Below are 25,734 nucleotides of genomic sequence, written 5' to 3'. Positions count from 1 at the left end.
CCCTCGTGAGGCTCGTGCTCAGAGGCTGAGTCTTCGAGCATCTCAGAAGGTCCCTGGACCACTCTGGGAGGTGCAAAGGCACTTTCCAAAGCGTGGAAGTGTCGAAGGGGAGAGGCACCAGGTCTCCTGATGCCTCCTTCGGGTCCTACACCCCGCCAGGAAGCAGGGGACTGACAAGAGGTGACCGTGATGCTGTGGGGGGCGGGGGGTTGCTGGGGGCCTGCTGTCTCTCCCGCCTCCGAGGCTCTGTGGCCCTTCAAGGTGACCCACGTTGGAGTCTGTCCCCGCTCGCTATTAAGTACGGGGTCTTCACATGTCACCCCCCAGTTCCTGGACAAGCGGTGTGGTCAGACACCCCCAGGGCTTCTCTTCCCAGGGCTTCCCAGGGCTGCTTCCCAGGGCTTCTCGCGTCCCTGCAGGTGGCTCTGTGGCACACACATTGGCTCGCTTGTGTAGACACATGTTCACAGTGCCGTGCAAGTGTGTTAGCAGTCACAACACACACACGTGCACACACGCAGAACCTTCCCGGCACCCCCTTCCCTATCCTGTTCCTTCACTGGCTGCTGTCGCCCCAGTCGCCTGGGCCTGAGAGATGCAGAAACTCTCTCCTCTTACAGCCGCTGAGCAAACACGGCCGCGCCACGGTTCCGCTCCATCACTCGGCTAATGGAGCCTTCTGCCAGTTGCCCACCTCCTCCTTTCCAGGCCGTGAGCGTTGACTGGGGCCTAGGAGGCAGTCATCCTGGGCTGGGGGGAGCCCACTTCCCTGTCGAGGCAAAGATGGGGCCGTGGCAGGCTGCAGGCTCCTGGACAGACAGGAGCCCTGTCAGCCAGGCCCCAGGGAGGAGGCTCCTAGGTCTCTAACCTTCTCCCTCGGGGGCCACCTAGGGCCCCTGCCACCCTGCCGTGGCTCCCCGCCCCTGCCTGCTCCTTCTCTCCCCCGCCACCCCCACCACCCACACCACACACTCACATGCGCACGCTCACCCCCTCCGACACGCTCAGAAACACATCACACGCACTCACCCCACACCTCCACACTCACACACTCCAATTAAAAGACTTTTGCGTTCAGCCTGAGCCTCTCACCCCCGGTCCCTTAGCGGGGCTCCCTTAGCGGGGCCGTGCTTAGCAGAGCTAGTGTGTTCAAAGCTTGTAACATTTAGTCGGGAAGAAGATGCATCAATTTTTAATGGTTTTCAGCTCAAAATGAAGATGTGCATTCGCCACGAAGGATAACAGGGGACCGTGCTGGAAAGGACGGTGCCGGTCACATGCGGCACAGCAGGGATCCCATTGATTTGTGTCAGATCATCACTGCTGAGCCACAAGGGCTCCTCTTCCCCGCGCGCGCGCGCTGCGCAAAGCAGCGGCCCCCTCCCTGGCCTGGGTCCCGCCCTTGTGCCCCACACTCACGGCACACTCGAAGTCTCCATGACACTTTGGCGGGCAGGCCTCTGCACCCCCTCCGCACCAGGCAGCCTGGGGCCCTGCTGGTCCCTAAGCTTTCGTGTATATTCCCACTCAGTCACCCGTCCAGGATCCCCCCACCCTTCCTGGCCTGTTCCCAAGTATCCTGACACCCAACCCATGGAAGACCTCTCCTCCGCCCCAGGAGAGCTGCCCACAGGTTTGGGAGACACTGTCGGGTGCTGGGCAGTGGGGGTTCTGGATGAAGGCCCAGGATTCTGAGTCTTGGGAGAAGGGGGAGGGAACGCAGCAGGTCTAGGGGTAGAGGGACCCCTTGGAGCGGCAGCGCTAGAGGCCCCGTAGACTGCCCTGGGCTGGCCAGAGCGGCCGGAGGTGACTCAGCAGCTTTTCCCCCTGCTGTAGTGAGCTGCTATAGTCTTCACTCCCTGTGGGAAGTCTGGACTCTTCCCCCAACGCGGGGGTCCCCTGTCCTGGTCCCGGCTGGGGTCTTGGCTGGGGTGGCAGAGGGAAGCGGGACCCCAGGGGCCTGGCCTGATGGGGGCATCCCTGCCCTCCACCGCCGCACCCCCTGCACCCGGCTATCGGCTGTCGTTAACCAAAGATGAACTGGAACCCGTGGGCTTGCAGGGGGTGGAGGGAGGGGGGCACCAAGAGCAGGGAGTCAGGGACTGGACGGCTCACACCGCTCTGCCCCCACTTGCCGCGATACTTGTGAGACATGAGATAACACACGTCCCTTTGGGGCCTGTTTCCTCATTGTTCAGATGGGGGGTTTGGGCTGCATTGTCAGCCGGGTGCCCTCAGCGCTCACAGTCCAGGGCTTAATTCATCTGTGACGGAAGAATATCCACGCCCTGAGTCTAGGTTCAGAGACAAGTACCCTGTGGGGGGGTGTGCAGGGCTGCAGCGTTCCAGGGGCCTCACACAGGAGCCCCCTGCCTTCGTCATCACAGGCCAGCAGAGCGGTGTGGTTGACTTACGGATGTGCCAGCAGACCGGCCCAAGGTCACGCACAGCGATTGAGTGCTGGAATGAGGACTCAGCCCCGGCCGTCACATCCTGTGCTTCAGAGCTGTGACCTCTGCCCAGGGCCTCCTCTCAGTGGGCTGGGATTTACTGATCTCAGCCTAGATGCAAAAGAAAGAAAACGAGCGTCGTTGCAGCGGGAGAGATTGAAGTTAGACACTGGGAAGGACTTTTCTAGCTCTCCGGAACCTTGGAGTGGGTAGCTGCCCCGGAGCTAGTCAAGAGCAGACCCTGCCTCGCTCTACCAGCAGTGACAACCTTGTTCCAAAGTGCAGGTGCATGTGGCCCGACCTGGGAAGGCTCATCAGGCCTTGGTACACAAGGAGCTCACAGACATGGGTAATTTATGTTCCCAATGAGCTAGAAAAATAATTCATTAAAACTTTATCCTCTGCCTCCCGGGACCAAATGTCGGACTGGAGCATGGGTTCAAAAAACAAAGAGATGCACTTACCCTTAGGCATTGATCTTTTTAGCCTGCTAGCTTTGGTGAGAGGCATCTTGCTGGTTAACCTATTTCCATCCCATTACTTTGGTTTCTGCAACTACAACATGAGGAGAGATTAAGTAAGTTAACTCCCCATTATCTGTATTAATGGAGGCCAGGCCTGAGTGTGACAATCTGCAGAAGTGTATGGTCCCCAGATCATATTGACTTGGTTTGGAGTGGCAGTTGGTAGCGAGTGTGTGTGTGTGTGTGTGTGTGTGCACGCACACACATGCACGTGTGCTTTTGGTGAGGGGTGGGGATCAAACTTACTCATGTTTGTTGTGGGGTCAGAATCCGATTTTTTTTTTTTTAAGGTGGTATCTGATGTGAAGTGCTGGGATAGTTGAAAGGGCAGAAATTACCTTTTTTTGGTATTTTTATGTAATTTATTTTTTAATTTGCGTCCAAGTTAGTTAGCATATAGTGCAACAATGATTTCAGGAGTAGATTCCTTAAAGGGCAGAAATTACTTTAAAAAAAAAAAATGTTTATTCATTTTTGAGAGAGAGAGAGAGTGAGCGGGCACAGGCATGAGTGGGGGAGGGGCAGAGAGAGGGGGGTGACAGAGGGTCCCAAGCAGGCTCTGCACTGATAGCAGAGAGCCTGATGCGGGGCTCAAACTCACAAGCCATTAGCTTATGACCTGAGCCAGAGTTGGACTCTGAACAGACTGAGCCACTGAGGCGCCCCAAGAATCTAATTAAAAAAAATTTTTTTTTAATGTTTATTTATTTTTGAGAGAGACAGAGCACAAGTGGGGGAGGGGCAGAGAGAGAGGGAGACACAGAATCCGAAGCAGGCTCCAGGCTCTCAATTGTCAGCACAGAGCCCGACGCGGGGCTTGAACTCACGACCTGTGAGATCGTGACCTGAGCTGAAGTCGGACACTTAAGCAACTGAGCCACCCAGGCGCCCCAAACCCCAAGAATCTGATTTTGAAGGGAGTCTCCTCTGGGAGGATATCAGTGGAGCCCAGAAGCCAGCTGGAGGTGAGTGTGGGGCTTTAGAGCTCCTGACCCATTCTAGGGCACAGGAGAAGCAGGGCGAGGAAGCAGGGTGGCCTCTGGGCAAGGCAGGGAATGTCTTGACGATGCCTCCCAGTCTGGGGCGAGTTAGACGACTCCTGGCTGAGCTACATAAGCCCCTCATTTGTTCTGTCTCTTGTGAGGCTGGGAACTGGGCTCCTGATTCCGAAGCACCCCGGGGAGGGGGAGGGGACAGGCAGATATATTTGTGTGGTTCGAAATCACAGAAATACAGAAGGGTTCGCAGTGAAATATGTGCCAACTACTCCTTCCCAACTCCCCTCCCCTGGAGCAACAGCCAATGTCACCAGCTCCCTGTGCGTCTTTCCAGAGCCAGTCTGTGAATATCTCAGCACGTATATACACACAGCTCCCCCCTTTCCCCACGGATATTATGCTTAACTCGTGTGCATATTCATTTTTTGGTTAACATTCTCTTGAGATCATTCCACATCAGCACCCAGAGAGTAAAACCCTGGAGCACCTCCACGATGCTCCCGCATCAGCTGACCACGAGCAGAGCAAAGGTCCTAAAAGCAGAGCATCCGGGAGCTTATGGGAGTGGGTGGGAGGCCAGCTCACGCCGCCTTCTGCAACTAGTCTAACCCCCTTCCCATCCTACCTGACAGGTTATGGTCAATGGCGTCTCCCTTTAGACACAAGGATTACCGCTCGGCTCTGAGCAACCTCTCCGTGTTTGGAGTCAAGGGGACGCAGCCTCCAGACACAGGCTGTTTTCACTTGTTAGGACACCCTACCTGGGTGTACCCCAAGGCTCTCAGTGCATATGACCCTTTTAATACCCACCGGTGGGCCTGCTTCCTGCCCTGCTTCAGGCCTCTTCCTCTGGGTTGGTCCTATGGTGACAGAGAGAAAAAGGGATAAGATAAAGGATTCAATCAGGTCGTCACTAGCCCTCCACCTCCTGCCTCGCCACCAGGCCAAACGTGGCCGTTCCCCCTGCCAGAGGGGGCCAGAGGCAGCTAGCTAGTGCTCGGAGATCCCAGCGTGATCCCAAGCGTGTAAGGATCCTTAGACCACACACACCACCTCTCCTGGCCCTGTTCACCCGAGCCCGGCCCCTCCTGGTGCAGCCACTTCCAACAGCCAGGGTGTCCAGCAAAGCTTGGCTGAAATGGCCGTATCGTTGCTTTTCTCAGTGACGGTGCAGGGGTGAGGGAGGACGGTAAAGCCTAAAGCCGGGGGAGGACGTCGGGGAGGGGTACGTGCAGGGGGGGAGGGCTAGGGGAGTGGTGGCTGCAGCCCAGAGTGGGACTGACTTCCCCTGAGGAGAGACGCAGAGGCCAGGGCGCCCAGAACTGTCACAGGAGCCAAGTGGCCACCCTGGACAGACAGACAGGTGGATGGCAGCCAGCGGGCTGGGGGAGGAGGTCCTGCATGGACTCTCCGCTCTAGCTAGCTCCCTAGCTTCCGCTCCACCCCTGCTCCTCACTGGGGGAGACCCTTCCTTCCTGAGCTACCCCAGAGGCCTGTCCCCCAGCCCCACCCCGGGGCGGGGGTGGTGGGATAGGGATCCGGAGAGCAGGAGACTTGGCCTCAGGCAAACTTAGGCTCCAGTCTTGATGCTGACTGTCCGGCAGGCACTTAGCTGAGCGGAATGTGCCTTGTCTCTGAATTGGAGCTCACAACGGTGCCCTCCCAGACGGATTAACCGAGAACGAGAACAGAGACTTAACTGATTATTAAGTGTGTCGCACCTGTGGTTTCCTTCTGCGGCCTTTGATGGGAGCCAGGTGGAGGGCACTGTCCAGGTGCACAGAGCCTTCAAGGCTTAGTTTACTTCCAACCACTGGTCTTGGACTTTTGCTTCCCCTGGCAAGTCTTTCTGACTTCTTAGAACCTCGTTTTCCAGGGTGGCCACTGACCACCTGCATCAACGTGAGCCAGGGTGCTCGTCGTTAACCTGCGGGTTCCCGGGCCACACTTCCAACCCGCTGAGCGAGGCTTTGAGGGCGGGGTGTCGTGGGGGGGGGGTGGTCTGCACTTCGACAAGCTTCCCAGGGGCTCCCCAGGAACGAGACCCTTCCTCATCCCTTCCCCTGTCTGTCTGCTCCTTGCTGGGTCTCCCGGCCCCTCCCCCTCTTCAGACCTTGACCCCTCCCGCTGCAGGCGCAGAACCTCCACCCAGCCCCCCGGCCTGTCTCCCAGGTGTCCTGGTTTTGGTGTCACGGCACCTTGCAGCCGTCCCTGCCTGATGATGCCATTTCATGCTTTCCTGCTCGGGTGATTCTGACCAGACAGAGGAGTTCAGTCTGTGCCGGGAGCCCCTGGAGCCTCAAATCATTTATCATCCTCAACCCTTCCAGCTGGCTGCCTTCCCCAGGACTGCAGCCTGAGCCACAAGAGAGGCCAAGACAGCTGTAAATCCCTGAGGATTTGACTTTTCCTCCTTGCCGTGCTTGTCTCCGCCTGTGCTCCGACGCAGGAAGCCTGCATTCTAGCGTGGGGAAGAGTCCTGGAGACGGAGGAGGCAGCTGTGCTGCGGGGGAAGGAACTGGACGGGGTTCCAGAGACTTAGATTCTGCCCCCAGCGCTGCCAGCAGCCCGGGCTGTGTGGCCTCGGACGAGGCACTTCACCTCTCTGGGCCTCTGTTTTCCGCAGGAGTCTTGGGAACTGGTGCCAAGTTTTCAACAGCTTGTTTCCTTAGCTTCCGGTGGACTGAGGAGGAAAGAAGAAACTGACCCCTTGGGCTTACCCAAGAGGGAACATAAAAGTCGTTTTTATTTTTTTTTTTAATTTTTTTTTTAATGTTTATTTTCGAGACAGAGAGAGACAGAGCATGAACGGGGGAGGGGCAGAGAGAGAGAGAGAGGGAGACACAGAATCGGAAGCAGGCTCCAGGCTCTGAGCCATCAGCCCAGAGCCCGACGCGGGGCTCGAACTCATGGACCACGAGATCGTGACCTGAGCTGAAGTCGGACGCTTAACCGACTGAGCCACCCAGGCGCCCCAAAAGTTGTTTTTAGAAACGCTTAGGAAATGGTTGGTGATGTCACAAGCATTCACAACCGCGCGAGGTCTGAGGCACGATAGCCCAGGCATCGCGGACGTGAGGGGTGTGCGACTCATCCATTTCCCGAGGATATTTTTTGAGAGCCCGCTGTGTGCTAGTCAGAAATGCCTACATTCGTGAGTCTTGAAGTCGAGTGAGTGGAGACCAGATAAAATGTGTGGTGTGTCTGTTGGTGATAAGTGCTGTGCAGAAGACGAAATAAAGGGGGGCTGAGATGCCAGTGGTCGGTGGGAGCTTGCCTTTTCAAAAATGGTCATCACGGATGACCTCGCTGCGCTGAACACACAGCTGTGTGGAGGCCTGCAGGGAAGAGTGTTTCAGGCCGAGGGAACAGCAGGTGCCAAGGCTCTGAGTTAAGGGTGTGCTTGGCATGAGTGAAGATCTGGAAGGAGGCCAGCGAGGCAGAGGAGGGAAGGAAGAGAACCAGGGGGGAGGAGCGAGGGCACGGGGCTGGCTGTGCAGGGCCTTGAAAACTTCTGTGAGGACTGGGTACTTTGAGGGAAGTAAGCCGCTGTAGGGTTTTGTTGTAGTAATAGGACCGCTCTGCCTGCTGGGCTGAAAACAGACTGGAGACAGACAAGAGGGAAAGAGGAAAGACCGGCTAGGAGCCTCCCATCATCCTTGTCCTGATAGAAAGGCCCCCTGAGAATGGTGGGCCGCAGAAGGCCTCAGCGTGGTTCAGAGGGGCAGAAGGGCTTGGAGGGTCCTCTGGAGGGCACCGTGGGGTCTTGAGGTGGGGGGAAAAGGGCTTGCTCGGCTTTCTCTCTTTTTGCATTTTTTAAACTCCCTCGACTCTGGAAAAGACGCAGAAGAGCTAAGGGATAAGGGTCATTGAGTCACATCGGAGGGAGCGTCTCCCGAGAAGAAATGTCCAAAGGGCAGCCTTGGAAAGATGAGAAGCACTTCTCAATGCTCTGGGCAGGTTCGGGCCGTGGAAAGGGCACTCACCATCCCCGTTCGTCTTAGCCTCAGCTGAAGGCATTAGGAATGCGGACTCAGTTTGACAGTTCAGCGGTCTAAGATTGGAGAGGTAAAAGAAACCATCCAGGGTCCAACGGCTCATAAGGGAATGTGCCTGACCCCGTAGCACGAGAGGCCGGCTGCAAAGGCAGAGGGTGGAGGGACGGCTCGCGGAACCGTGGACACCGCCACTCACTTGGGCAGACTTTGGGGTCTCATCACGCACACGCGCGGGTGCACACACGCACACGCTCCCCAGGCCTCGGGGGGAGCGCCCTGGACCCAGCCTGGTGACTTGGAGCGGCTAGATCGAGTCTTAACAAGCCTGTGGAAAGAGCCCTGAGTCCGAGTCCTAGGCATTCATGCACCGGGTGGCCCTGGAAGGACGGGCTCCAGTGACATCTGCAAAATGACATAACGTGTCCAGTGGTCTAGAGTCTGTGTCCTGCTCATTCATTTTTTTCATCACGTACCACATGTTTACTGAATGCCTCTCATATGTCAGACGGTCTGGTATCTGCTAGGGCAGGGTCGGCAAAATTTTTCTTCAAGGGCCAGACAGTAAAGACACGAGGCTTTTAAGGCCACACAACGTCGGTCACACCTACTCGACTCTGTTGCTGAAGCGCAAAAGCAGCCAGAGAGAATGTGTCAAGGGATGAGCGTGGCTGTGCTCCAATATAACTTTATTTACGAAAATCAGGCCGTGGGCCCCATGGGGCCCGTGGGTCATAGTTTGCCAACCCCTGTGCCAGGGCCGCGGCGGTAAACAACGCACGTGTGGTCTCTGCTTAAATACAGTCACAAGCCGTGTAAGTGCTGTGAAGGTAAGGACAGAGCTATGAAAGCATATCAGGCCTCAATCTGGGGGCGGTGGTGGCAGGAGGCACGAGTGGGAGGAGGGGCCGTTTGAGCTGAGCCGAGAAAGACGTGCAGGCATTAGCTCAGTGAAGTTGGGGGGTGGGCCACAGCATGTACCAAGGCCCTGTAGCGTGTGTGTTGGTGGGAGGAGAACATCTGTATTGGAAGAGAGAAGAAAAGCCATGTGTGGTTGGTATTTGAGACTCAGGGCAGGGGACGAGGAAATGATGATGCTGGAAAGAGGACACGAGGGCCTGGTAGGCCGGCCACCTTCAGGATTGTGGCTTATGTCCCTGGGATGGCTTGTACCCATAGTGACATGATCAGATTCAGGTTTTAGGAAGATTGCTTTGGTGGCACCTGCAGAACTGATTGGAGGTGAGCAGGAGGAAACAGAGTATGGGTAGAATGGGTATATCGAGGGCCCAGCTGGACCTCTGGGCCTGGAGCTCAGGAGTGAGTCGGGCTTTGGCAGCCATCAGAATGGGGATGTGGCTGAGGCCAGGGTGTGCAAGAAGTCACCCGGGGGGACACTTGGCCTGGGAAGAGAAGCCTTGGGGGCAAACCTTGAGGCAAGCGATGGAGTCCGAATTATGATGACAATCAGGAGTGGTTGGAAGTGAACGTGAGAGAAGTCAAATACAACCAAACGAAAAGCTCTGCTGGGTTTAGTGATGACCCTGTGGTCACCCGCGACTGTGCAGAGAGCCATTTCAGTGGAGTGATGAGGCAGAAGCCACGGTGTGGGCGCTGAGGAGAGAGAGTTGGGGGCGAGGAAATGGAGACCATTGGTGGAGTGTGACCCTGAAGGGAAGGGGAGACTGATGCAGCTGAATGAGGAGGGGTGGGGAGGCTCTTCATTGCTTGGCTGGTGGTATTTTAAAATGGGAAGAACTGAGCAGAGGGAACCTTTCTGATGCCCAACCTTTCCTGTTCCTGTTTTTGTTTGTTATTTGCACATTTCAGTCGTTTTGTATCACTCAATAGCTGCCAACGCGTAAAAATATGGTAGTGGCTCAGATGAAAACATTCACTGTTCTAAAATAATCACTGAGCATACAAACAACTTTTCTTAAACGTGTATCCTCTACCATCTGAGAGGTTGTGTGGTCTAGAGGAAAATCGCACTGGGCAGGCATTAGGAGACCCGGTTACCAGTCCCAATATGCTATAGGTCAACTAGATCTGAGCAAACTGGTTGACCAGGAAAAGTTGGGGATAAGAAAGCACATGCATCAAGAAGGTGTCCTGAGAAGGTCAGAGGGGACCCCTGAGTTGGGGGGATTGGTCTTAAATAGGAGGAAAGTACTCAGCTGAAACAGGAGGTCAGGAGGAGAGGGCGGTTTATATGCAGGAAGGTCTGTGGTTTGGCATAGGGTGGGACATTGTCAGAGATTTCTCTTCAATGGCTTCTGATAATGACAGGCAAGGTGTTGGGGCCATGGGAAAGCCACGGGACTATGAAACAGAGGGTCTGGAGTGTCCGTTGTGAAGGAAGGCAGAGCGAGTTGATGGGGAGCATATATTAAGGTTCCTGTGCAGGGTTGAAGGACTGGGTGGTGTTGAGAATCTACGGGGTGCCCAGCTGCCCTCATGCAGGATGCTCATCAGCAGTGCTTAGCACTCTGGGGGTGGCAATGGAGAGGAAAAAGCTGATAGTGGGTGTCTTAGGTCAGATTGCTATAACAAAATACCATAAACTAGGAGGCTTATCAACAACAGAAATGTATTTCTCACAGCCCTGAAGACCGGGAAATCTGAGATTGGGGTGCTGGCAACGTTGGTTTTTGGTGAGAGCTCTCTTCCAGGTTATAGACTGCCGACTCCTGGCATCCTCACAAGGCAGAAGGAGCCAGCTAGCTCTCTGGCCTATTCTTCTCAAGCACTAACCCCATTCGTGAGCTCCACCATATGATCGAGACACCTCCCGGGTCCCACCTCCTAACACTATCACGTTGAGCAGTAGATCTCAACGTATGAATTTGGGGGCGGGGGGGGGGGAGGGCACAAAAACCCAGTCCCTAATAGGATTTCTCCAGGAGCGGTGTTTTGCCAGGTGAGTGATGGTGCCTCCGGGAGGTCAAGGAGATTTCTGGAGGAAGAACAGTCTAGGCTGTAAATGCAAAGGCTGTGAGTTTGTTTGGTGAGCCTCTGACTGGCAGCAAGAAGGCCAACATGGCAGGAGCTGAGTGGCTGAGAGCAGAAGTGTTAGGAAATGCATTTGGGGAGCTAGCCAGGGGCCAGAGGCCAGACCATGCAGAGATTTTATCTAAGTGTGATGAGAAGCCATTGGAGGGTTTAAAATAAATGGATCTGGCTGCAGTGCAGAGATTAGACTAAGCAGAGGAGAGTGGAAAGCTTCCAGATAGGTGGCTATTGTAAGACTTCAGGTAGAGGGGTGGGAAGTGGCTGAATTTGGAAAACATTGCGAGTGGAGCTGAGAAGTTTGCAGATGCCTTGCACGTGGGGGTGATGGCAGGAGAGAAGCTTAGGATGACCCCAAATACTTTCTAGATGTGTAGCTGAGCAGGTGGGCCCTGAATCTATAGACCCCATCCATCTCTGGGCACATGGCCCTGAACCTGCCTTTTTAAAAAACATTTATTTATTTTTGAGAGACAGAGAGAGACAGAGCATGAGTGGGGGAGGGGCAGAGAGAGAGGGAGACACAGAATCCGAAGCAGGCTCCAGGCTCTGAGCTGTCAGCACAGAGCCCGATGCAGGGCTCGAACTCACGAACCATGAGATCATGACCTGAGATGAAGTTGGACGCTTAACCGACTGAGCCACCCAGGCACCCCTGAACCTGCCTTTTATCAAGAGCCACGTTCTCAAGCATCTTCGTTATTCCCCTCCTATCTGGGCAGCTTTGTCCTCATGTCTTTTGTTAGAGGTGGATTTAAAAGGGCCTTCCAGGCACCGGGCCCTGGAAAAGCCACTGATCTGTGCCGCTGCTTTATTAACAGCCCTATGTTCCCTCCGAGTAGCTGTATGTCATTCCCCTCTGGTGATTCCCCTGGAACACTGGAGAATCTTTCATGGGAACTTGGGGATGACAAGACATCCATTATTGACTGTTTTAAACTCTTTGCCCTTCCCTCTGGAGTCATGGTGCATTCTAGGCTTTTCCTCACTGCCACCGAAGTGCAATTTTCAAGATGTAAATTTGTACACATTACCTGCATCCTTAAAACCCTCTGACAGCTTCCCATTTCTCTTTGGGTAAAGACAAAACTCTTTGCTGTGGCCTGTGAGGTTATGTGCCTGGGCCATACTGGCCCACTCTGCCAGCCCCATTTTGACCCATGCTCCTTTCACTCTGGTCTTCTTTTAAGGTTCTGTACTAATCACACTGCTTCCCACGTCAGGGACTTTGCACATGCTGTTCTCTCTGTTTAGGCTGCTTATTCCTCTCTTCCTCACCTGGATACTTCCCAGTATCCTTCAGGTCTCAGTCCGTTCCTCAGGAAAGCAATTTTTCTCTCCCAGATTAGGTCGCATATGCCCCATTATAAACTCATACCGCCAAAGATACCAAAGAATCTCTCCTTTTTGGCATTTCTCAGAATTACAATCTTACATTCACTTATGTGCAGTTATTTAATCCACTTTATGGTAAGTTCCACAAGGGAAGCATGATACGAGTTCAATAAATTTGTTTGAATGAGTGAATAATGAATGGCTGTCACATTTGCCCTCTCTCCTCCGTCCCCTACATTCCTATTCTCATCTGGGTCCGTGTCATCTCTGGCTGGTCTGTTGCACCAGCCCCCTCCTGGCCCCCAGCCCCAGCCCCACCTCCTCCAATGCCTGTGGAGCTATCTTCCCAAAGCTCCACTTTTAACAGAGCAGGCCACTCCTCTGCCTTAAATGAATGCTACCACAGTAATATTTTTTACTAGCAAAAACTTGGAAACCATCTAAGTGTTTAATAGCAGAATATTAAACAAATATGGTATTTCCATGTAATGGGTATTATTTAGCTATTCAATAATAAAGGAAATTTTTAGTGATAAAGGAAAAGACTTATGATAAAATCTTATGTTAACAAAAGGTAGAATGTCGAATTACATGTAATCTGGTCTCAATATGTAAAACACACTCTGAAAATCTACTGTTATAAAATGCTAACCCGAGTTATCTCTGGATGGTAAAATTATGTGCAGCTTGTCTTTCAACCTCCTTTCCTCTGTTTTCCAGAGATGTCGATGTAGATTGGAGGCAGGGATGATGACATCCAGAATGTGATAGAGACAGGCAGAGAATCTAGGCAGAGTGAGGTCATGGAAGAAGTTAAGGAAAAGAGAGGCTCGAGAAGGAGTCTTTGATAGTAGAATATTGCCTCCTTCCTAGAGTTGTGCAGTTGGATTTAAACGAGATATATGAAAGTGATTAGGTTTACAGGCTTTGGAGTCAGGCTGACTGGCTTAAATATCTAAATGACCTTGGGAACCTCCATTTCCATATCTGTTAAATGGGAATAATAATCAAACATTAGGCTGTTGTTTGGATTAGAGGAGATCATGCACAGTGCCTGGCACATATAAGTACCAACTTAATGATGACTGTTATTGTTGTTTTACCACAGTTGTTAATATTATGTTATTATATTATGTTAATATTATGAGAAATATCTTTGAATTATAATGGGATTCTTAATAGTCTTTAGCTTCTGAAGAGGGTTCCCCAGTCCTTTGGGCAGAGCTTTCTGCACTTGGACCTCTGGGTTGTTCATCTGCTCCCATCATCCCCTCTCATCTGCAGTGATCCCCTCTGCCACCATGAGGAACATCTTCAAGAGGAACCAGGAGCCCATTGTGGCTCCTGCCACCACCACCGCCACAATGTCAACTGGGCTCTTAGACAACTCTACCGAGAGTGGGGGCGCTGGGGAGAGTAAGGAGGACATGTTTGCCAAGCTGAAGGAGAAATTCTTCAATGAAATCCAGAAGATCCCCTGTGAGTGTCCCAGGTGGCTGAGAGGGCCGGGCAAGGCCAGGGTCAGTGCAAGGCCTTATGGGCAGGGCAGAGCTGAGGAAGGGTGGGGAACACCCCTGAGATGTGATTGGCTGAATGTTTGGATTCCAAGATGGATTATTTGGGGAGCCCCTTCAGGAATGGGGGGGTGCCTGGCACTAATAAGGGGGACAAGGAGGCTTATGTGCCCCCGTCTCCTAAGGGGGAAGAAAGTTCTTACAACTTAGAAAACTGTCAAAATATGAAACCAAAAGAAGATGAAAAATTAGGAAACAGAAGCCATTGTTGAAGTTTCCCAGTCACACTTTGAAACCACCTTAGTTTGGAAGACAGAAAATACGCCCCCCACCCCTGCTTTCTGAATTCTTGGCAGTGGCTGTTCAGGAGTCACCAGACATTAAGGGGAGCAGCCCTATCAGGGGGAGATGGTTCTTCAGGACCATGGAGAGCAGCCAGGGCCCATCCCCAAATATTTGAGCTCTGCAAAGCCAAGCTGTCTAGGTCCTTAAGGAGCTGGCCTTCTGGCTTAGGTCAGCCCTCTCAAGCCTGGGCATAAGGAATGGGTCAAAGGAGCTCTTCCTACACCTGGGTCAGATAAGGACCATCCCATTCTTTCCAATAGAAGCCAGTTTTCCGTAGATCAAATGAGTCAAAACCCAATAGAGCCAAATTGACGTTCTTCCTTGTTATACACCTGACCGCTATCTCTCAGTTAGTAGGCTGTATTCATAAGGACGGTAGGCTCAGGAGAGAGCAAGTATTAACGAAAAGGCATGCAAAGTATAGGCAAGTTGCATGTAAATCACTCATGGGTGTGTGGTTAAAAAATGTGGAGTGTGGACATTGGGGTTCATCTCTCCCCCCATTTTTGCTGATGCTTTGGGGTCAGGGACTATAAGGCAGAGCACTGCTGACTTCTGGGGTCCTCTCTGTGGGCAGTACCACCCTGGGCACTGATCGCCATTGCTGTGGTTGCTGGCCTCCTGCTCCTCACCTGCTGCTTCTGTATCTGTAAGAAGTGCTGCTGTAAGAAGAAGAAGAACAAGAAGGAGAAGGGCAAGGGCATGAAGAATGCCATGAATATGAAGGACATGAAAGGGGGCCAGGTAGGAGAAGACAGTGGTGGGGGGAACTGAGAGGGGCCCAGCCCAGGCATTCCAGGTGCTGAAAGGTGAAGCAAAGGCTTCTGGGCTGTTCTACAGCCAAACCGGCTTCCCTCCTTAGAATTCCACATGACCCTCCCTATTGGCTACATCTCTGGTAAAATGTTGTCTACCCATTCCACAGTGGAAAGGGGGGACTTTTTCATGTGTGATCATGGATGCATCCTTGAAAAGACAGAGGAAGAGCATAATATATTGACTCCCCCGCCAAAGAGGCTATTGGGACAAAATGTTGGAAAGAGAGCCCCTCCAATCTGCCAGAAAGTCACCATGGGAGTGACCCTGTGTTTTCCTGCCAGAGACTAGAGGACAAAATCTCACTGGAGGCACCTACTTGGTTGGGATGGGTGGGGAATCGGATGGGGTAAAAGAATGGTCCTGAGGCACCAAGACCAGGGCCAAGGGGAATCCATCTCTTGTCATGTAATAATTTGGTTTATTTACCCCTGTTTTGGGGGTGTTAATCGGCCTGGAAAAGTCCTTTGATAAACCCAAGTGCTTCCTTCTTAATGTTTAAGTTTACAAAGGCTTCTCTGTGCTTCTCTTTTGCCCACATCTGTTCTGAGAGTGACTAGGAGAAGTCTCTTGCTCAAGGAATCAATATGGAGGATGGCAGGAAGGGTCTGATCTCAAGAAGTCAGCCAGAGATTAAAATGGCCTTTGAGTGCTGTATGTGCGTGTGTGTGTGTGTGTGTGTGTGTGTGTGTGTGTGTGTGCCTGAAGCCTGCAGTGCAAAGTCAGGGAAGGGGGACCTCCAAGAACGATCTGGGTGTAGCCCGACCTGGTCTCACCAGGTGGCTGTGACTTCAGGGGCTGGTCTGAGATGTAGGATGTTTTCTTACATCACTTTCTTCCTTCTCTTCTTACCTCTGGGGACTCACCCTGCTCCTGAATTCCTGGAATGCACCCCTGGTAAGTCTTGCCTAGAATGGGTGGGGCCTGAGCTGGGGGAACTTTTGGGGAGGAGCTAACAAGGGAAGCACCCCTCCCCCACCTCAAGAAGTCTAGAGCATTGGTGCAGCACCTGGTCTCATAGCACTGTGTCTTGAAGGGAGAGAGGCACACCAAAACCAGAACTGGGTCTTCCAGACACGGTCTGGGGTTCTGAGGGGCTGTCTGGGGGCTTTGAGGGGCTGTGCAGAATCAAGCCCCCTGCACAGTGCCACATTCCTTCCTGTTGCCCCGCACCAGCTCTGAGTCAGGGTCTGCACAGATGGGCTGGCTTCCTGATGCCCCTGCGCCAGGCCACGTGGCTCCATTCTCTCTTAACTCGCCCCTCCTTTCCTCCAGCCTTCACAGGATGACGACGATGCAGAGACAGGCCTGACTGAGGGAGAAGGTGAAGGAGAGGAGGAGAAAGAGCCAGAGAATCTGGGAAAACTGCAGTTTTCCCTGGACTATGATTTCCAGGCCAACCAGGTGTGAGGGTGGGGCTTGGCGGCAAAGTGGGGGATGGGACAAAGGGCTGGGTGGGAGGGAGATAGAAACAGCTCCACACTCCCACAGCCCTCACCCCCACTTTGGCCCATAGGCATTCCTCTTTTCCATGGAGTGGAATGGGCTGGAAACTGCAGGCAGGTACCCCTGAACATTGACTCTGCCTTGGGCACCAGCCTGCTCTAGAGAAGGTTCCCCGGCCCAGATTGGCATCCACCAACCTTGGGCAAATCAGTGGCCCTTTAAGCTACTGCTTCTCCTGATGTCATTCCAGATTCCTGGGGGTGGAGATGGAGACCAGTCTTGCTCTCTAGCACCAGCCTGTTCCCACCTCCCCAGCTGCCCGCCTCTGGTGGTGGTGGTGGGGGAGTTGGTGGGTGCTGGGTCTAGGGCCAGGGCTGGTGTTAGAGCAGTCCTGAGACTCAAGGCCCACCCTCACTGTCTCCACAGCTTACCGTCGGCGTTCTGCAGGCTGCTGAATTGCCCGCCCTGGACATGGGAGGCACCTCAGACCCTTATGTCAAAGTCTTCCTTCTTCCAGATAAGAAGAAGAAATATGAGACGAAAGTCCATCGGAAGACATTGAACCCTGCCTTCAATGAAACCTTCACCTTCAAGGTGATGTGGGCTGGAAGGGTAATGCCACGTCCCTCTCTGATCCCAATTCTGCTGGGAGTTCTACAGACCTTTCCTTGGTTCTTAGCTGTGGCTAAGGCCCTGGAATGAGCTCAGGCTGGAACAATGGCGGGCTGGACTGTGGGCTTATATGTGAGGTCACTGCTCAGCCTCCTGGAGGACTGGGACATTCCCCTCCCCCCCATCCACTCTGCTCCCGCAGAGCCTGAGGTCTTCTCTCTGTCTCTACAGACTCACCAGGAGTCCTGCAGGGTAGTAGGAACAGAGCTCTAACCAAAGGATCTGCCCACAGAAGCCTCTGGAGGTGCATGAGTTGTCTTTGACCCCTGTCTGATCTTGCTTGTGCCCTTCAGGTGCCATACCAGGAGCTAGGAGGCAAAACCCTGGTGATGGCCATCTACGACTTTGACCGCTTCTCCAAACATGACATCATTGGCGAGGTTAAGGTGCCTATGAACACCGTGGACCTTGGCCAGCCCATCGAGGAGTGGAGAGACCTGCAGGGCGGGGAGAAGGAAGAGGTGAGAGCAGAGACCATGTGGAAGATAAGTGTGGCTGCCCACCTGGGCCACCACCTATTGGCACGACGGAGATGGTAGGCTTTAGAGTTGGGTGAACTGGGTTAGGACCCTAGCTCCACAACCCCACCTGTGTGACCCTGGGCACATCACTTAATCTCTTTAGATCTGGATTGTCTCCTGTAGTGTTTTTGCAGATGAGAATTAATTTATCTTTGTAATGCACCTGGCATCCAGTAGGTGTTCAAGTGAAGGAGAACACCATTATTATTTTTACTCCTAAGTTTCTGCTATCACTTAGGGCCACCAGTTTATGACTTTGTGCCTCAGTTTACCCACAAGGAAAGCCCACATTTATTTTAAAAGATTCTCAGCATGGGGGCTTGTCCTCCCAACAACTGCTACGGCTTCAAGCACTTACCCAACACTTATTGGGCACCTACTGTGTGCTAAATATTCCATTTTAGCCACTGCTCCTTCCAAGCATCGGTCATGTGTCTTGGCCAAGCCCCTGCTGTGTGGCCAGCTCAGTACCAGGTGGTAACGGAGGGGGCGAGAAGGGACGCTGAAGACACCCTTTCTTACCTTGGGGCTCATGCTGTGTGAAAGCAGGGCTGGCACACTCGAGCCGGGATATTGGCCTGAGCGACCTGGTCTCTGAGAAGCTTGACTCTGGCGTGATGTGGGCAGAGCTCTTAGAAACCAGGAGTCCAGCAGGTTTCGTCCTGCCCCCAGTGCTAAATTGTTGTGGGACTTTGTGGGAGTCTCACTGGTCACAAAGAACCCTTGCCTTGTCTCCATGAAGGTGTTCAACTGACAGCACATAAGAGAAGGGACACACTGTGCTTTGAAGACCACAGGTCACACTGCGAGTGAAATGGTCGACAGGGGGCTATCGAAAGGGTTGGGAGTAATCAGGGAGGAAGGCTTCCGAGATACTCGCTTTCCCACTGTCCTTGGAAACGAACCCTTGGGTACCATGCCCACACCCCAGCCTCCTTTCCATCTCCCCTCGGCCTGGGGTGGGAGCCCGACCATGCCCGCGTGTGTCCAGATCCACCCAGACATCACTCGCACGTTCCTGCCCACAGCCTGTACTCTGCTCCCCTCACTCCTAAGGGCGTGGCTCCTGCAGCATCACTCTCAGGGGCTTTGTTGAACTGCAGCAGGAGGCCCTGCGACCTTCTCCAACATCACGGATGTGGGGACTGGGGACTGAAAGGGCTGGGGACACACCACCGCCTTGCTAGTCTTGACAAGATGGGGGTCGGCCGTGCTAGAGGCAGTGGGCTGGCTAAGATGACCCTGGGTCCTGCTCTTCCCCCTGGACAGCCAGAGAAGTTGGGCGACATCTGCACCTCCCTGCGCTACGTGCCCACGGCTGGGAAGCTCACTGTCTGTATCCTGGAGGCCAAGAACCTGAAGAAGATGGACGTAGGTGGCCTTTCAGGTACATGCAGAACTTCTGGCTGCCATTGGGTGGCACCAGTGAGCCGGTCACTGGCCTGAGTTTTCTGTTCACATACCCGTTGTAAGAGCACTTTCCGGCCCTGGGATACAGAGAATATCTCCGAGCAGCTGTGGGTCTGAGCGCAGGACTGTGGAGCCGGAGATGTCTGACTTTCCCTCCTTTCTCCACGGGTCCCCTGCCCCCACTCTGAGCTGCTGGGCAGTATAAGCCATGGAGGGAAGGACCAGAGAAACTTGTGTAGGAAAGCTTGCCTCTCTCACGTGTCACAGTCCGGAACACTTCTCCGGAAGGCGCTCTGCTGGCCCTACCCTGGAAGGGGACTCGGGGGGTGGGGGAGCACACGGAGCGGGGCCAGCCCACAGCACAGGGCTCTGGTGGGACAGCGGAGCACGCATTTTCCCGAGAATCAGGCCTGTGCCTGGGCTTCAACTGGTGGGGCTGGCTGCCGGCTCTGTCACTGATCCGCTGTGTGACTGGGGGCACATCACTTCACTTCTGTGAGCCTCGGTTGCTCATCTGCGAGGTCAGGAGGATTGGATTGAATCGGGGATGGCAGATGTGTGTGGTGCCTTCAGCACTCCTCTGTCCCCTGCGTAGGACAGATATCACCAAGCGACCCCCTCACTCTTTCTAGACAAAGCCTTACTTAGTCTCAGGAATGTCCCCAGTGTAATGCTCCAGGCGTTACACGAGGCCACAACCAATCAGCCCGAGGTGGTCCTTGAAGTGAAACCTTTTTGCCGCCCCTGAACTGGACGCTCACTCTGCTGCTTTTGGACTCAGCGGCCCACGCGTTAGGGCTTGCTGGGTGCCTGGCCTTGGTGGGGTGGGTGCTCTAGGCGGGCAAGTACGTTCGGTGGGAGGGTGGGGCACTAAGGGTGCCTTTCCGGGGCCGGGATTCTCCCTGCACAGACCCCTACGTGAAGATCCACCTGATGCAGAATGGGAAGAGGCTCAAGAAGAAGAAGACGACGGTGAAGAAGAAGACCCTGAACCCCTACTTCAACGAGTCCTTCAGCTTTGAGATCCCCTTCGAGCAGATTCAGGTGCTCGGGTTTTCGGGCCTGGGGGCACAGCAGTGGGGGCATGAGGGAACTCACCCAGACGCCTCGAGCCACCTCGCTCGCCCTGGTGGGAAGGGCTCTGACTCTCATGGTGCCGTCCTGGGTCCTCCTTCCCGGGGCCCCTGCCAGAAAGGGCTTCCCCCTTTTCTGAGACGAACAAGAACCACTCCAAGCCATCCTACCCATCATTCCTTGGGAACTGCGACGTACACGGGCGTTCAGTGGGCCTGTGGGGTTGGAGCTGCCGGGGAGGTAGGGGTATAGCCTCGTCCTCTTCCCGCTCCTCCTGGTGCAGCCGCTTCCTGCCTTGGCCAGCCTTCTCCCACTTCTGCTGCCCCCTGGGTCTGCTCCCAGGTACCCCTCTGCCCCCTTCCTCTCTCCTCTTCCCCTCCATCCTTCCCTTCTCTACTGTCTCCTTCCTTCCTCCTACCAGCAAGCTCGGTAAGTGTTGGAGGTGAGGTCTGTTTTTCACCATGAGGGGGCATGAGTGAGATCTGAATGTGGCAGGACCAGACACCCACCGAGCCATCTGGAATCGCAGAGTGCTGGATCCTCTTGGAGTCTTGGTCCCTCCCTCTTTGGAGTGAGCTGCTCCCTCCTCCCTTCCTCTCCCCCCCTGCCCCCCCCCCCGCCCCCAGGACTGGGAGGCGAAGGTGTCAAGGGAATCTCAACGATAATGTTAGACCACGAGAAGTCCTTGTGGAAAACTTAAGACAGACATGAAGTGTACTGGCCAGGAGTTTCAAGTTCGACACGCCAAAAGCCAACATAATGATCTTCCCCAAACCCCTTCCCCTTCCCCCGCCCACACCCCAAACCTGCTTCGTCTGCATTCTCTTTTCAAGTGACAAACCTCGGCATCATCTTAGACCCCCTACCCTTTTGCCTTTCTCATTTACCCAACATGCTTTGCTGAGCATTCCCTAAGCGCCTCCCTAGGAACTGGCTAGGTGCTGGAGAAGCATGTGCAGAAAACATAGTCCTTGCTCTCGAGGGCGTCACACTCGCGAGGGGGAGCAGGGACAGGCCATTGAAACAGGTGAGGCTTCCTGGACAAGCTTGGTCCTAAAGGTTGAGCTTGAGTAGCCTGAGTGGGCTGTGGAGCAGGATGAATAAAGGTCCCGAGTGTCACCTCGGCCAGTCCAACTGACCACCAAGTCCTTTTGATTCTCTCCCCTCAGTGCCTCTCCAGCCTGGCCCCCGCTTCCATTCCCACCGCCCCACCTTGGTTCAGGCATTCACTACGCAGCCCCCACAGCTCCCCCCTCGGCCCCCGGCCGGCCTCCCCACCTGTCAGTCCCCGTCCTCCTCCAGTGAATCTCCCGCCTCGATGTGAGGGGTCTCTTCCTGAAATATCCATGCCGCTCCTCCCAGGAGTCTTTGGGAGCTCCCTGTTGCTTGCCTGAAGAACAAAAGGCACACTCCTTAGCTGACCCCACCCTGCACAGCCCACCCTGCTGACCCTATTTCCTGCCTGGTTGTTCTCACACTCAACCTCAGTGACTCTGAACTTCTTCTGTTTCCAAGATACCAAGTGCACACTTCTATTTCTATGCCTCCGCCCAGGCTCCTCTTGCTTCCTGGGGTTCTCTTCTCTCTCTGCCTAGAGAAGTCCTCAGCCTTCACCTCCCAGTTTCTATGTCACCTCCTTGGCGAAGCCTTTCTCGATTGACCCGAGGAGGACTGTCGCCTCGTCTGAGTTCCCGTAGTACCTTGTGCTTACCTCTCTAGCAGAACCTGCATCACTTTGTGTTGTAAATTTCTGAGTATGGGTCTGCTGCTTTCGTTAAGGTGAAGTACCCCTCTTCTCTTGTCTTCACCGCCTTCCACTTCCAGGCACTCAACAGTGGCTGGAGCACAGCACATGCTGGGTAAGTGCCTACTGGTAGGGAGAAAGGCTGTTTCCAGAACGTGCAGCCTTCGCCCCCCTTTAAGTTCAGTCTTGGAAGTAAGTTCAGAGGTAGAAGCAAGCCGCCCTGGGAGGCCTCTCCTTGCGGGGCATTTGGAGTAGAGGATAGAGGAGGAGAAGTTTGGCCACGGGATCGTGCGTTTCCACCTGCCGACTCCCTCCCTCCCTCCTCTGTTTCCCCGCAGAAAGTCCAGGTGGTGGTCACTGTGCTGGACTACGACAAGCTGGGCAAGAACGAAGCCATTGGCAAGATCTTCGTGGGCAGCAACGCCACGGGCACAGAGCTGCGGCACTGGTCCGACATGCTGGCCAACCCCCGGAGGCCCATCGCCCAGTGGCACTCCCTCAAGCCCGAGGAAGAGGTGGACGCGCTTCTGGGCAAGAACAAGTAGGCAGCAGCGGCCGGGATCCCGCGCCGTTACAGACACTGACAAGATCCAGAGCTATCAATACCTCAGTTATGCAACCTTAGAGGTTTTCTTTCTCATTTGTTTGTGGTCGTGTCCTTGTTTTTCCTTCCTATATCTCTTTTGAAAGACCGACTTCCCTCTGGTGGCTGTGTGAGGAGAGTCCCCTAACAGGTGAAAGAGAAGCCTGGCTCTTTTCATCGTCCCAGGAGCTGTCCTTGCTGCATGCCCTGTCACGTTTCCCTCTCACTCTTTCAAAGCTTCACTTAAACCTCACCCTGAGTGAGGCCCTCTTTCAGCAGAAAGTCACAGCACTTCCTGTGTTTTGAGTGTTCTGGACCAACAAAATGGCAGCACATCCTGTTTCCTGACAGGGAAGGCAACACAGTGGCCTATGATGTGTGTGTGTGTGTGTGTGTGTGTGTGTGTGTGTGCGCGTGTGTGTGTTGGAGCATCTCTCTGCATTCCTGGGATGAACCACGGACAGCGAAGTTGTGTGGGAAGAGAAGGCTCTTCGGGGACCCTGAAGTGAAGAGACGTCCACTGTCTAAGTGGGAGATCTTCCGTCAGCTCGTGGAGAGGGCTCAGAATCCCGGTCGGGTGCCAGAAGCTCCCATACTCTTTGTGGGTGGCTATTTGGGAGGCAAGATGTGGAGACTGGACTTGTCCAGAACTAGGACCAAAAACCTGATGCCGTCATAGACTTCCTCTCGTCAGGCCTTGTTTCCCCACAAGTGTGGTTTCTGGGACATTCGTGGACATGAACTATTCACTAGATTGGTTAGACTCTAACAGGGACCATCAGTCCTGGGACCTCACTGTTGTTGACAGTTAACGTCAAACTATGAAGAAAGAAGACCCATTGCCTAGAAAGACCAAATGAAACTCCTGGATCTTCTTTACCCCCTTCCAGTGGGAAACACAGATGCTTTCTCCCTTTCCAGAATATAAGCTGTGCGGTTCATTTGCATTTTTTCCCCATCATGCTTTTGCTTCTGTTTTCTCTTTTAATCTAAGTGGAGCAACACTATCTGAAGACTTTTCTGTACAGAGCCAGAGACTCTAAAAAGAAGGTTTGAATTCTTGTCCCCCTGAGGTCCAGGTAAGAAGGGGGAGGATGGTGGAGAGATGGCAGAGATTTCCCGGATGAGATAGGTGGGGGTGCTGAGATCCGTGCCCCCCAGCTCCCACTCCTCTGCCTTCCATGCCAGATAGTTTGTGGGTGGCTGACGTGGCCCAGGGAGACCTGTGGGGAGGCCCCATCCTACTACTCCTTGGGGAGGCGTCTCTCTATGAATGCCAAGAAGCAGGACATCCATTCCAAATGGGTGGTGGAGGACACCTGCCGGGGTTTCTACCCCACGCTCGGTTGTGTCCCTTTCCCTCTTCACCTTTTGTCCCCAGCATTGATAAAAAGCCATATATATGTTAGTCAAGTTTGCACTGAGCCTCCTTCCAAACCTTCAGCCTGGGCAGGAGAGTCAGGTCCCACATGACCTAAGGCCAGCACCACTTCCTTTCACCCCTTTCTCCCACCCTTGCCTCCCTTCCTTCAGCCTCTCTCTTCCATCCATGAAGCCCTCAGGCCCTTGCCATTTCTTCACCACAGAATACTCATAGCTTCCCCAAAGCTTGGGGATCTCTCTCTTTCCCAGCAAAAATGGCAGCACTTCCTGTCCTGTCCCATCTGGACCACCTCAGTTTTCTATAGGTACCTGAGACAGACGGACAGTATTAGAGAGACTCAGGGTTTGAGGGTCCAGAGCATCTTTTTATTTTATTAAAAGAAAGGAAATGGGTTTTTTTTTTTTTTTGTTTGTTTCTGCTGTGCCATGTGTTTTGATTAGAGCAAGGAATGAGGGAGCACCTCTGCCAGAAACAGACTGGGAAGCAGGGCTGAACCTTGCCCATCTCTCAGAGACCCTTCTCCTTCTTGCTAGTGGCCCTTGGCACATGGGAGGTCGTATTTTACTGGAGCCTGTGTGAGTTTGGGTGTGTACTTAATGATGAGAAGGTAAGACTCTGACAAGGACTATGAGCTTTGGTCCTCGGGACCAGAGTTGTGGTCCTGGTAGAGAGTTGTAGGAAAATGGGGTGCCTTCAGAACCCAGCTGACTGCAGAGTAGGATGTCCTGCTATGGGCATCAGGAGTCACTGGGCTCTTCTTCAGTCTCCAGAGCTGTGAGGTTTTGGTGCTTTCTCAGGGTCTCTCTCCCCACCATATCCCACGACCCTTGCTCAGAGGATTGTCCATCTTGTTTTCCTTACCTTCATTCTTTTGCCCTTTCCCGATGGGCTTCCTACCACCTGAGATTCTTCTCAGCCCATGAACCTAATTCAGCCCTTCCAGAGCCCGAGATTTGCCACTCTCCTGATGGGGAGGAAAAGAAATGGTGGGCACCCCTAGGTGGTGTGGGTGCCAAGAGACAGGGGCTGCATTTTGTTACTCTGGGCCCACCTCTAGTGAGCAGGTGGGGACAGGTTGCTGAGAGACTGAGTGTTGTTGGCATTGGTTTAGAGCCAGGGCGAGACCTGTGTGTGGGCAATCATTCCCTCACCCCTGCACCCCACCTAGGTTCTGGCTGGTCCTGAGATGGGTGCTTGGCCCAAATGAGCCATCCTAGTCAAGGCATCTATCCAGCTCCATGAACTAGGCAGGTAAACTTAGAGTCGTGAGTTTTCTACACCTGAGGGCTGATGTTACTCTAACTCCGGAGCATCATTCTGAACCCTCATTGCCACGCAGGTTTATTTCTGGAGACGTTAGGGTGGGCTGTAGGCCCTAATTAGGAGCTAGGGTTTGATTAGAGAAGGGTTCTGGAGGCCTCTGTGGTTATGAGTTTCCCGTCTATTCCAGGCAGGAAATAGCGTAGAAGAGATTTTTTTCCAAAGGGACTGAGACCACAAAGACTCAAACCCAATCCCACCCAGAAATGGGGTGAAGCCAGAAAACTCGGGCTTCTTTCTCCTTGAATAATCATCCCAGAAGGGAAACTAACTCCGCCAGAGCCATAGGCAGATTGTTGGTCTTTGAAAGTGGAAGCTGAGGCCTGGGGAAAGCCGGGTAGAGAACCCTCGGGAAGCTCCAGACTGAGCAAGCAGATGCTTGGCATGGACGAGAAATGACTTTGCAGGGGTCCCTCAGGTGGAGGACGGGACAGCAGGGATTAGAGCACAGTCTCAGGTGATGATCTTTTTTTTGCTTCCCAGGCAACCATACATGGTTGTGTTTCTGCAGAATCAGTTTGGGATGATTTTGCTGGCCCAGGGCTTCAGCGAGAGAGAAGAGAGGGGTTGCCTCAGTCCCTCCTGTGGGTAAAA

At 53.7% G+C, this 25,734-nt stretch overlaps 1 protein-coding gene across 2 annotated transcripts; it reads left to right on the top strand.

The window, feature by feature from the left end:
• Positions 1-13,597: 13,597 nt before the first annotated feature.
• SYT2 (synaptotagmin 2) lies at positions 13,598-22,477 on the top strand. Of its 2 annotated transcripts, XM_042976755.1 has the most exons (9): positions 13,598-13,790; positions 14,748-14,930; positions 15,982-15,986; positions 16,271-16,390; positions 16,859-17,026; positions 17,398-17,565; positions 18,895-19,012; positions 19,946-20,079; positions 22,192-22,477. In XM_042976755.1, the coding sequence occupies exons 1-9, from the start codon at positions 13,613-13,615 to the stop codon at positions 22,396-22,398; spliced, it is 1,281 nt and encodes a 426-aa protein (XP_042832689.1). In that variant the 5' UTR covers positions 13,598-13,612; the 3' UTR covers positions 22,399-22,477. The 2 variants fall into 2 exon arrangements, with proteins under 2 accessions (XP_042832689.1, XP_007086625.3); XM_007086563.3 differs by lacking the exon at positions 15,982-15,986 and having other exon boundaries at positions 14,748-14,914.
• Positions 22,478-25,734: the final 3,257 nt, after the last annotated feature.

The sequence above is a fragment of the Panthera tigris genome, chromosome F3 (assembly GCF_018350195.1).
Source record: "Panthera tigris isolate Pti1 chromosome F3, P.tigris_Pti1_mat1.1, whole genome shotgun sequence".
NCBI lineage: Eukaryota > Metazoa > Chordata > Mammalia > Carnivora > Felidae > Panthera > Panthera tigris.
This window is presented reverse-complemented; position numbering and strand designations above follow the sequence as displayed.